Source organism: Argiope bruennichi, chromosome 7, assembly GCF_947563725.1.
Source record: "Argiope bruennichi chromosome 7, qqArgBrue1.1, whole genome shotgun sequence".
In the NCBI taxonomy this organism is placed as follows: Eukaryota; Metazoa; Arthropoda; class Arachnida; order Araneae; family Araneidae; genus Argiope; species Argiope bruennichi.
The window spans coordinates 18,676,500-18,688,191 of NC_079157.1; the positions used below are offsets into that span (position 1 = coordinate 18,676,500).

The 11,692-nt window shown below is 29.8% G+C and overlaps 1 protein-coding gene across 2 annotated transcripts in view; it reads left to right on the forward strand.

Moving 5' to 3' along the window:
• Positions 1–8,041, forward strand: part of LOC129974933 (afadin-like) — a 110,165-nt gene extending 102,124 nt beyond the window's left edge. The window contains exons 25-31 of one of the 2 annotated variants that reach the window (XM_056087735.1): positions 151–840; positions 1,535–1,646; positions 1,803–1,850; positions 2,701–2,880; positions 3,614–3,802; positions 4,584–4,697; positions 5,296–8,041. In XM_056087735.1, the coding sequence (XP_055943710.1) occupies positions 151–840; positions 1,535–1,646; positions 1,803–1,850; positions 2,701–2,880; positions 3,614–3,802; positions 4,584–4,697; positions 5,296–6,132 (2,170 nt within the window). In that variant the 3' untranslated portion in view covers positions 6,133–8,041. The remainder of the gene's footprint in view (positions 1–150; positions 841–1,534; positions 1,647–1,802; positions 1,851–2,700; positions 2,881–3,613; positions 3,803–4,583; positions 4,698–5,295) is intronic. The other variant, XM_056087736.1, reaches the window with a different exon arrangement.
• The last annotated feature ends 3,651 nt before the right edge of the window (positions 8,042–11,692 follow it).

Sequence of the window (11,692 nt, forward strand, 5' to 3'; positions counted from 1 at the left end):
TTCCGATGTGTCATATTTGTGGCATGCTTTCCTTTCATAATTTTTATGCACTAAAGAACTTAAGAAACCTACTAGTTGTTATTGTATCTTTGAACTCAATACAATTAAAATTGTTTAAGGATTTTACTATACTCCATTACTTCTTAATAGGGATTTCCGCAGTGCTGATCCATTACGGCCTCCAGAAGCTGATATGAGACCCTATCCAGATGCTGTACCCCACCCTGACATGAATAACAAACCTTATCCAGTGAATTCTCATGAATACAATATGATGCACATGGACCCTCGCCAAAGAGATATTTTAAGGCAGGAGGCCAAGATGGAGGAAATGCGGGAAGAAGTTCGTCGACGGGAGGATCGTGAAAGACTCATGTTACAACAGCAGCAGCAACATCATCCGATGGGGAGAGGAACAACATGGTCGCTTCCTAGGGGTCCTGCACCTGCTGCTAGACCACCACATGATTATCATCATGGTCAGCAAATGACTGGACACATGCATCCACCCTATCCCGGCGGTCCACCTGCACCAGCTCCTAAACCTCGTCCTCAGTTATACAATAATCCAGGCATGGAAAGACTCCCTCGACCGGCTGGTTATATGCCTCCACTTGAGAATTCACTTCCCTATGATGGGAATGTTATGCATCCTCAACATCCACCACCAAATACCAATCCTAGAATGCAACACCAACCTCCTCCTGTTGTTAGTTATCGCTATGGTCCATCAGGATATCCACCTCGAGGGGAAGAAGGCATGGAGCAAAAGGTCACTCGACCACAGTTGATGCCAGATCCAAGAATAGCTACACTTCCAGCTAAGCCTTCTAATATGAGGTTAGTCAGAAACCTTTCATTGATTTTGAAGCCGTTTTTACTTTTGAGATTGTATCTTCTAATTATCCTTTTAAATATAATTTTTTTTTAATTCATTATATTGATTATATTATAGTCAATACCAATTCAGTTTGACTTCGGACACAAAGCTGGGAGTGACTTCAGTACTAATAAATTATGTTGCATAAAGCTTTTGAAATAGGTGTATGATATTAAGCTTGATTTCATACAGGATATTTAATTACACAGTTTAAGAATACATATTAAAATCCTATTTATTATTTAATTAGTTAGCATGACATATAATATATCTGTAATTATACTGATTATCATTAACTGTAATTTGTTTCATGTTTATTCATTACAGGTTCACTGTTTTTTAAGCTAAAATGTTATACAAAATTAAAATTTGGCTATTTAATTTATAATTTTTTATTTTCATATTGTTACTTATCTATTTATGACAGTAATGTCTTAATCTGTAAAAAAAATTAAAAAAATATGCAATTTATTTTTGGAATTTTTTTTATTGAGTTTCATAACAAATAGTGGAAAATCTTTTGCAATTTATGTAAACATATAAAATTCAGAGAAATGAATATGTATGTCATGTTCCTATTCAAAATGCATTTCATTTGCCAATATTTTTCTGTTAACCTGTAACATTTATATTATTTAAAAATAATTTTTGTAGCCAAAGCTCTCGTATTGCTTACGAAGCCCAACAGCATGTTTCAGGCCATGATAAAAAAGAAACTTCAAGCCTCCTGAGTCCTTCACCATGGGAGAGAGAAGAAAAAGAGAAAGTAAGCCTGTTATTAATTTTGTATAAAATATTAATAAAATTCTATAAGATATTCTTCATTTAATTTAATAAAAAATAATTGAATATTGTAATTTTACTCTATTGTAAATTCAGTTCAATACTTTCTAACAGTACTAACACACTTCTCTACCTCTAGATATCCAATGTTGTATCAGGCAACTTTTATTATGCTACTCATGTTCTTGTGAGTATGCTCTTTTTAAGTAATTCAACTCCCAAATGTCGTAAGTTGTGGGCTTTTGGCTTTCTGTCCTATCTCAATGGATTTGTCCCTGTTGCATGTTGTCTGTTCTAGTTCGTCCTTGGTTTTCTCCCCTTTTTGTTCTTTGGTTTTAGTCTGTTGAAAATTTTTATGCCTTGGAAGCTTGTTTTAAGAATGCAAGTTAGAATTCTAATTAATGTAATTGATTTGGTGGGTGGATTGAAGAATGTTATATGGTTGTTGGAAATCCAAATTTTTACTGGGCAATTTCAATATTTTTTTATTTGTTGTGTGAATTTAAGTTGGTGTTTTTTTCCATGTTTGTTTTTTTGGTCTGTTTGTCTTTTTTTTTCTGTAAAGCATGCATTTAAATGTTTTACATTTTAATAAGAATTAGTCTGTCAAGTTTTAGATGATTAAAATAAATATTTTGATAAAGTTTCTTATAGTTAAGTATATTATGATTCTATTAGAAAAATACTGTCATGTCTTTCTCATAAAAACAAATAATTATGAAAATTAATTATCAATTCATTCAGTGAATGAATATTTGCTATTTATAAAATTAAAGAGTACCTTTGAAGCTAGTTTTAAGTACTTTCAATTTTAAACAGTTATAATTATTTTGTAAGTGATCACTTAATCAACTAATTTTATTGATTGTTACATAATTTCTACTTGCACATACTTGATTATGTAGATAATCTCTTTCATCTTCTCGAAAATAGGGCTTTTATTTCTAAGAAGGTGTTTTTTAGGCTATGAAAATTATTTGAATGGGGAGAAAAATTGCACTATTTTTGTATTTTAATCTTGCTTCATTGCTTTACAGTTACATAAACAAAAACAGGAAGAAGCAAGACGTGCTCGAGATGAAGAAATTCGTGAACTGGAAAGTAGACCTCATCTCACTCCTCAGCAAGAGGATCGTTTGAGAGCTTTAAGACTTGAACAGGAGTTCCAAAGGCGTGCTGAAGAATTACATGGAGAGGAAGATGATGACGATGATGAAGTAAGTGATCAGAATAGTGTAAATCCTAAAAGTACCTAATGGTCAGTAAGTGAAAATCATTCACATTTTATCGCTCTGGATATACTTTTTGTTTTAATTGTAAACTAAGATTCCTTTCCTCTTTTGATTGTTTTTCTGTTATTTCATATGAAATTATGATTATGAGATAGCATTCAATAAAATAATGCAAGTGATATTAGAATAAATGACAAATTCAATGTTAAAGCAATTTTAAGATAGTGATAATGTATTATGTCTTCATGGCACTCTTTAAAGAAAGTCAAATCTGAAAAACATAGAGGGAAAAAATATAAAGCAGAATATAGTAAATATGAAATAGATATTAACATTATGCCATTAATAAGTAATGGTTTGAATGTTGTATCTAACTATTGTAATGAATTTTGTTTTTATTCAGTATAGCAAAAATTATCACATATTTATTCCATTCTATTTTAAAATGCGTATAAAAGTTAATGATACAATAATCATTGATTGTTTCTTAGCAATTCTAATTTATTTTTTAAGTTAATTTTTATAGATGGAATGATGTTTTTAATAACCTTTTTCTTAATTAAAGATTTGTTTCTAGTGACATATATTTCAAAGTATAATGCATAGTCGATTCATGGTTTAGGATTTTGATAATGTATTTTTTGTTACAAATTTTTAAATAAAGTCTCTTTTTCAATAGAAAATATTTTTATTCATGTTATAAAATTGTGATATTCAGGATTTATTGGACCGTGCTGAAACTCGAGAGCGAAAATTAAAAATGCAGGAAGATCTGGAACGAGCTCGCCTGCGCCGTTTGGAATGGGATGTGCAACAAAGCCAAACACAAATGAAAATGCAACCACCACCACCACAACAGCAAATGAGCCACAATGATGAATGGAAGAGACAACAACAAACACTAGAGGTTTGTGCAAATTCTTTATGAATAATAGATTTAAGTTTCTTTTTTTATACCTAATTAAGAAATTATATTTATGCTTTTTAAATAACATTAATGCCTAAAAAAAAGCACAAATTAACTCACCAAGTTGGAATGTTTAAATCTAAATGTGTAACATAATCATCAGGATCTTTATAAATTTAGAAAAAAATTAATCATATAATTGATAAATACAGAATATAGATTGTTTTCTTTATATTGCTTATGATAATTAATACTCATATTTTTCTGCTTCATATTCTTAAGGATTAATGGTAATTTATTTGTTATGCCTTACAAATATATATTCCATCAAATTTTCTTTCTGATGACTAGCTTCATCAGCCATTACATGTTGTTAAATATCTTTTGTAGTTTAAATCATTGTGATAAGTAAAAAAATTTATATGTGGCTGTTCTTTTTCTTTAAAGCTGTGCTAATTTGATTATTTATATATATATTATTCAAAGTTATTTTTTACTTTCCTGATTGTTCAACTTGGAAATTTTATTCATTGATGCAATAGCTTCAAATATAATTTTATCCATATGATGCTTCAAATATCATATATGCTTACAAATAGTATCATAAATGTTAAAGATCGTATGTTTTTTTAAAATTTGATTATTAAAAATTTCTTGGCATATATTTATTGTCAAAATAAGTCTTTATGGATCACTGTATTCCATTGTTAACGAAAATATTTCTATTTAACTGACATAACATTAGTTTTATTGACAATAATCATTTTGTTATGTGTTTTAGGAACAAGAAGGAAGATTAAGGCAATTGCGCTTAGAAGAAAATCAAAGGAAAAGAGAATTGGAGGTTGCCAAAAGTGCTGAAGAAAAACTTTTAAGGGAAGCTAGACGTCGGCAGGTTAGCTGTTTTAAATGTATATAATTGTAAAAATCCCCTGATGATATCCTCTTCTTCCAATTTGATCCTAAATTTAATTAAACCAACTAGATATGAAGAATTTTTTTAGGGTTTTTATTTGCAATTTCAATTAGTGTTTGAATATCTAAAGCAATTTTTTCCCTTTTTGGAAATAATTCTATTGCTAGTTTGATTTGTAAACCTTTGTAGTATGATAATGTACTTTCTTTTATTGTTTGTTATTAATTTTACAAGCAGCTGTCATATTGGTATATTGTTACATAGTGCAGGGGATCTTAGTGACAGAATATAAATGTGTTTTAGGCAATATGTTTTTACTAAGCAGTTTAAAAATTCATTTCAATTATCACAATTACAGCAATTATCTTATCAATTCATTGTATGTATTGCTGTAGGGGGAACTAATTTAAAACATATGCAAGCTGTCATCTTATACATATAGTTTTTTAAATTTTATATGCAATAAAATTTTTCTTATTACAATAATTTTATTAGGAAAGATTTATTGAAAACAGTTTGAAATGAATATATATAATGATATTAAAAAAAATAATTTAACCCCATTTGTAATTTTTAGGATGAATTCAAGACACCTAATAGTATTCCAAACAGACCTAGCCAACCTCCTATGAATCATCAGATGATACCGAACAGCCAGCCACACATTCCCAATCATCAACCTATACCTAATTATAATATGGAGAAAGTAAACCAGACTGATAACTCTAATCACCAAGATGTTCCACCACCCTTGCCAACATCACCACCCCCTATAGAACCCAGTTACCAATCAGTCTACAGTCAGAAACCTGCTTCCATGCGGAATCAAAGACTGAATGACTCGCATCTCAGTCAACAGAACTCTAGTGGGGGTTACGAGAAACAGCTGGAACCTCCTGCTCCTCCAGCTCGAAAATCCTCCTATGAAATCACTAATCAAATGACTTCAATGGGCCCAGGTAATCGCTATGTTCCATCATCTATGCGAAACTGTGACAATGGAGCCCCTCATTATCCCAAAAAGGTTTCCTTCCATGATTCCCCCATGGAAAACGATTGTGATTCAAATGGCAACCACAATGTCGATACTGGCAGCTCACAGTCATATACTCTCGATGATATCAATGAGGTACTTGCAACACCTCACAACAGTCAGAACCTAAACACTTATAATGCTGGCAATACTCCTGGGGTAATAGGCTCCCAGGAAGTTTATCGAGATCCAAGGCAGCGCATTGAAGCTGAAAGGACTTTACAAGTTACCCACACTAAAAACCCAGGGCCAGAGAAATTGACATTCAAAGAAAAAATGAAAATGTTTGCGCAAGAAGTTGGAGAACAGGAGTCCCCAAAGGACAAAATGAAGATATCTAGAGCTCAAAGAGAGATAGAGACCAATTTGAATGGAAGTTGAACGTCGGACACAATTGCTGCTCATGATGTCTACTTATTCATTTATATCATAATGCACAAGTCTTGCCAGAGATTTGTCTCCACAAAAGAAGTGTTCCCGTTTTAGAAGCATCTTTTAATAGGCAGTTATTGTTGTTTTATAATGAATAATGTCCATATGATTTGGAATGAGAAAATTTATTAGTGTTTATATGGATTAAATGTGTATATTCAAAGTTTATAATGCCTCTGTAAAGTTTTTTAAGAAGATTTTTCTGGATATTTATATAGCTTTTTATTTGTAGTTGTGAATATTTGATTTGTGTAAGCCTTTACTTTTGTATTTAAGACCAATTTTATTGCAATATTTGTCATTGTCATTTTTTTGCTAGCAGTATTAATTCCAGGTTTGTATTCAGATTAACTTTTTTATATTGTAGCTGTTTTGCTTCTGCATTGCTGTAATTTGTGTATAGAAAATTATTTTTCACTCGTATCTTTTCAAAAATTAAGGATAAAATGTTTTAGTTGCTTTTATATAATTATTTTAGAATAAAATTCTTGTACAAATGTTTTTCTTTTATTATAATATGCTAAAAATAGAAACTTTCTAGTAAATAGTACTGTAACAATCCAAAAATTATATTTAAGAATTTCATTTTAATGGACAAAATGCTTAAAAGCAGTAGAAAATGGCTTCATTTTTCAACTGAAAAATATTAGTAAGGGCCTTAAAATAAAATCAAAATATATTGTTAAAAATTCATATTGTTTTGCAATTTTTATTGCATTTCTTTTCTTGTTGATTATCATTGTGTCAAGGCAATGCATTTTAAGAATTACTTCATGGAAACATTTTATTTTATCAGTGCTTGCAAGTTTAATTTTATATTCTTTTTATATGAAAAGAAGCATTCTTAAATTATATTTTCTTATGTTTTTTTAACCTAAAAGTCATTTTTTATACATGAATTGAAAGCGATTAATTAGTATTGTTGTAATATTTTCTTTTAAATTTTAAAAATATATATTAAAGAGTCAAATGTATTTTTACATTTGTTAGAAGTGAAATTTAAGTCGTATATTCATAATTTGCTAGCAAAATATACTACCAGAAGAGCTGCATTGGTACTCAGTATTCCAATAATAATCAAAAGAGCTCTTAAGAAATATATCTATGCAGTTATAAAATTAAAAATTTTCTATTTTAAAATAGTTGTAAGTAAAGTATTTAAGAGTTAAATGTTTGAAATATTAGCTAATAAGTGATAGCATATATGTTAGCTAATCTTCAGATTTTTATCTTTCTATAAGACATTTATATAATTACAGGATGTATTTTTATTTTTTAAATTATAATTTTTATTCCTTGCACATAATGCATTTTGAAATCAGGAAATTCATAATACATCCTACATAAATCTATAAATTTAAAGAAAAAATAATTTTTAGAAACAGTACTTTAATTATTAAGTAGTATTATCAAAACTTATAGATTCAATTATAATTGATTCTTATAAACTAGCATCATTCCTCTTTTCTCTTATAATTTCTTAATCACTTGTGCCTATAAAAACTTTAAATTTATCTAGAACTCATGAGTATCTTAAATCATATTGGTGGAATCATTTTCAATTTATCATAACATATCACTTTTGTGCATTCTAAGAATATGAAATATTTTTTGCATAGAGTGCCTTCATTGTGAAATGAAACCTTCTTCGTGATTGTTTAGAATCCGTCCTTTTAACTTTAGCAGCTGTTTTCTTATGATTATATGAAATGCTTTTATGTAATATTTCTTTTACAAATTGCTGGCCCATTTCTATTTCAGGATGTAGTTTCCATGTCAGATTTATATCTGTAACATAATATAATCATAAGCATTATAAATATTTGTAGTTGTAATATAATAAATGTGTACATTTTCATTGTGTCCATCTTTTGTGTGCTCATTTTGGAATACACACCTTTTCCAGGGACATGCTCTTGTATACAAATGAAGTGTGACATTTAATTATGATTTTGCTCCCTAATAAAGTAAAACTTTATAAAAATGTCCTCTTCCTGTTACATTTAATATAGAAACACTGTATATATTTTTTATATTTTTAAAAATTTTAGCATAATATAAATTTTATGTAATACTTCAGCAACACTAAATTAAAGAATATGATTCATATTGGCTTAAGACAACTAAAATATTGCCAAGAATGAAGTAGTGGATCATTTAGCAACGGAAATTACAGATAATTTGTTGAATGGATCTCTTCTGATGATATTTCAAACCTTAAAAATACCTCATGGCAGACATCTTTAAATAATTTCCAAAATAGCCAGTATTTCAGTTTCTTAAGGTGGCATGCGAATCATTAATATTATTACATCCTGGGCAAGAAATTAGAGAAATATTATTTATCACCAAAATCATAATATCAGAACTTTAAAACCATTTAAACTTGTATAATGGTACTTTTTGCCATGAGTGGAACGTTGATGTAATGTTGTTCCGTATCTTATTGACCTGCAAAAAGTTTTATTGCAAAAACAAAAATTGAATGTTGCTTCTTTTCAACATGCAAGATAACATTTAAAGTACAGTTGACTAAGACCACAGAAAATAAATCCAACTTTCTTGTTTCATTGCAAGCTATGCTAGTTTTTAGTATCTTCTAATACTAAAAACTAGCTGTGAACTAATGTGAATATTTTGAGTAATAGGAAATAATAGCTTTTGTCATCTTTTTCCCATGTACTCATTTCAATGACTTTTTATTCAATTTTCCTTGTTCTTAACCAAATCTTTATATAAATGATGATAATGCCTTCTGTAAAGTTAATATGGGCAGTTAATTTCTGCTCTCGCAACATTCTATAGTCGATTAACAATTTTATGTTATCAGATATGTTTCTTTCCATAGCCCATGTGTGCAAAAGTTCATTTGTAATATAACAATATTTGAAACAGCACCATCATTTATTTTTCACCCAATTTTTACAAGATGAAGCAACCCCCACACACAAAAAATATTTCTTGTTTTTATTTCCCCCCTCGTATTTAATGTGAACACGAAATAATACATCTGTTTAAAAAACATGTGTCATATTCATTATTTGTCGGGGGGGGGGGGGGAGTTTATTCTTTCTCTTGAATAATTTTGACAATCGAGATAGATTTTGTTTATTAAGCGAAGAAATCTGGCGAATAGGAATGCAAATGAAGGATGTTAGGTTGCTGGCAGTTCTTGCTTATGTCAATTTTTCCAAGTATTTGACAGTGAATTCGGATGTTTGATTGCGTGTTGCATCTTCGAGATTTGGAAGGTGTGGGGTTTTTTGCAGTAATGTCTTGGCTTCAAGACTAGAGAGACTTCAGGTTTGAAAAGAAATAGCACTAAAGAACTTGCAGTCCTGGTGCAAGTTAAATCTTCTTATGTCTTCTGGTTGGAGTAGTGAAGAAATTAGTAAAAGTAGTATTGGTTTGAATGCTATCTTCGTCATCTGATTATGGTTCAAAATTAGGGTGGAAAAATGGCTTTCATGCTTCTAAGTGGAACATTAATGCGACTAAACTATGTCTATATGTATAAAAAGTTGCACTGGACTTTTTACTTTCGCAAATCCGAATTTGGAAAAATACAAATTCCTTATTGTATATATTTTGTTGTAACTTAACATATTTTCAGAGACAAATAATTTAATCACTCTATATTATATAAAATTTTGAACTATATGAGATTTAAGCGAGATATATAATATTTTATCAGTTATTATTTTATTCTTATGAAGCGAAAATGTAAATAAAATTTTTGGGCCACAAAATCTATTCCAAAACTCTTTTAGTAAGATTTTGGAGATAATGTGTAGATAATTGGTTAATTGACTGAAATAATTTACAACTTATAAATCATTCGCTTTCCATTTACTGTGCCTTATCTTGAACGCCTGTAGCTATGCGTAATTGAATTCCTTAACTTGTAATTGAAGGGAAAATCATTTTTTGTAGAACAAAATGTCTTGCTGTTCTACTGAACCTTCATTTATTAAAAAAGAAAAATATCCATGTAGTGATTACTATAATTTTATTTCCTCTCTCCAAACAAATAAACATAAATGCTTACTTTATAAAAGCTGAGCAATTAATAAATTCTTTAAATTATGTTTTGAAACTTTTATGTATTAAATTAATTATTTATATACAAATTTTTACTGTTTCATGTTTGTCTACAAATTTATGATTAATTAGGGCAGCTTCTTGAATAATTTTGTAATAATCTCTTAAGCCTCTCCACATTAAAATATTAAATTGTAACAATATCAAATACAAATCTGGCGCATGTAAACAGATTTTCATTGATGCAATTACAGTGTCACTTTCTAGTTTATGAGCGGATGCAACAGCAAAATTTCCTCTTCAAGCAGAGATTCGGACTCAAAATCAGGGAGTTACTTTCCTCTTTATGAAATCAATGTTTATGGGCTCTTTCTGTCTCAACTAAGAGTCTTATGGGCACAGTTCGAGATCCGCTGAACGTGATGACCTGGTTTTTTAAAATACTTTTTAATTCAATTTCTTTTCCGTAATTAAATTATGAAGATTTGGAGAGTAACTGACCAGTTCGGGTGTTATAACAATGGATAAATCCATTGTCACACGCTACACCCAATAAGTAATGTATCCCTTATTTTTCTTCATTGGAATACTTAATTGCCTATTCTCTGTGTATTTTCTGTAGGCGGTTCAAGGTCACATTTTCTACCGCGTTACTGGTACTAAACAACCAATAACATGGTAGAAAATGTGACCTTGAACCACCTACAGAAAATACACAGACTATAGTACATGTCATGTTGTAAATGTGGTTTCAGGAAATAAATTCTGAATGAAAGCATAGCTATGTTACTCCTAAATGTTGAAATATCAAAAGGCTTTGAATCTTGAATTCAAGTTAATAACCACATTAAAGCATTACTTTAGTGCTCAAAATTATGACAGCATGACGCATTTAATCTCAACAAATAGGCTATTGAGTTTGGTGATCAATAATTTCCGTATTGATCATCAATCATCGCAAGACATTTTTTTTAGGTGGTAAGATACAATCAGGGTGAGATGAGTTAAAGCTTTATTTAACTATTTGATTTCTAAGATTATTTTAGATCATGTATCTCAGAATACTAGACTGCCCCAGTTTCTCTTTCAAGATAAGAAAAGTCTGCCCCCACCCCCAATGACCGCAGTGACAACCGGTGTTCTTAAAGAGTTGTTATACAAAAATATTCGCTCAGATGAATATGATAGTTATGAATAAAATTTATGCTCGGATATCCTTTGAATGTTTTTAGAATGAACCAGGCACGTGACAACAGTATTCGATCAATCATTAATCACACTTAACGGAAGTGTTGTTTAGTTTGTCAATGATATCCAGGCTGCGCTTGAATAGGCGCTTGTGACCTTTTCCGGATTGATAGAGTTTAAAAAGAAAATGTTTTGGTAATCTTAAAATTTACGGAATTTCTTTTACTTTTTGAGTAACTTTTATATTTTTTAGTTGTTATGTTATATGAATCTCAATCAA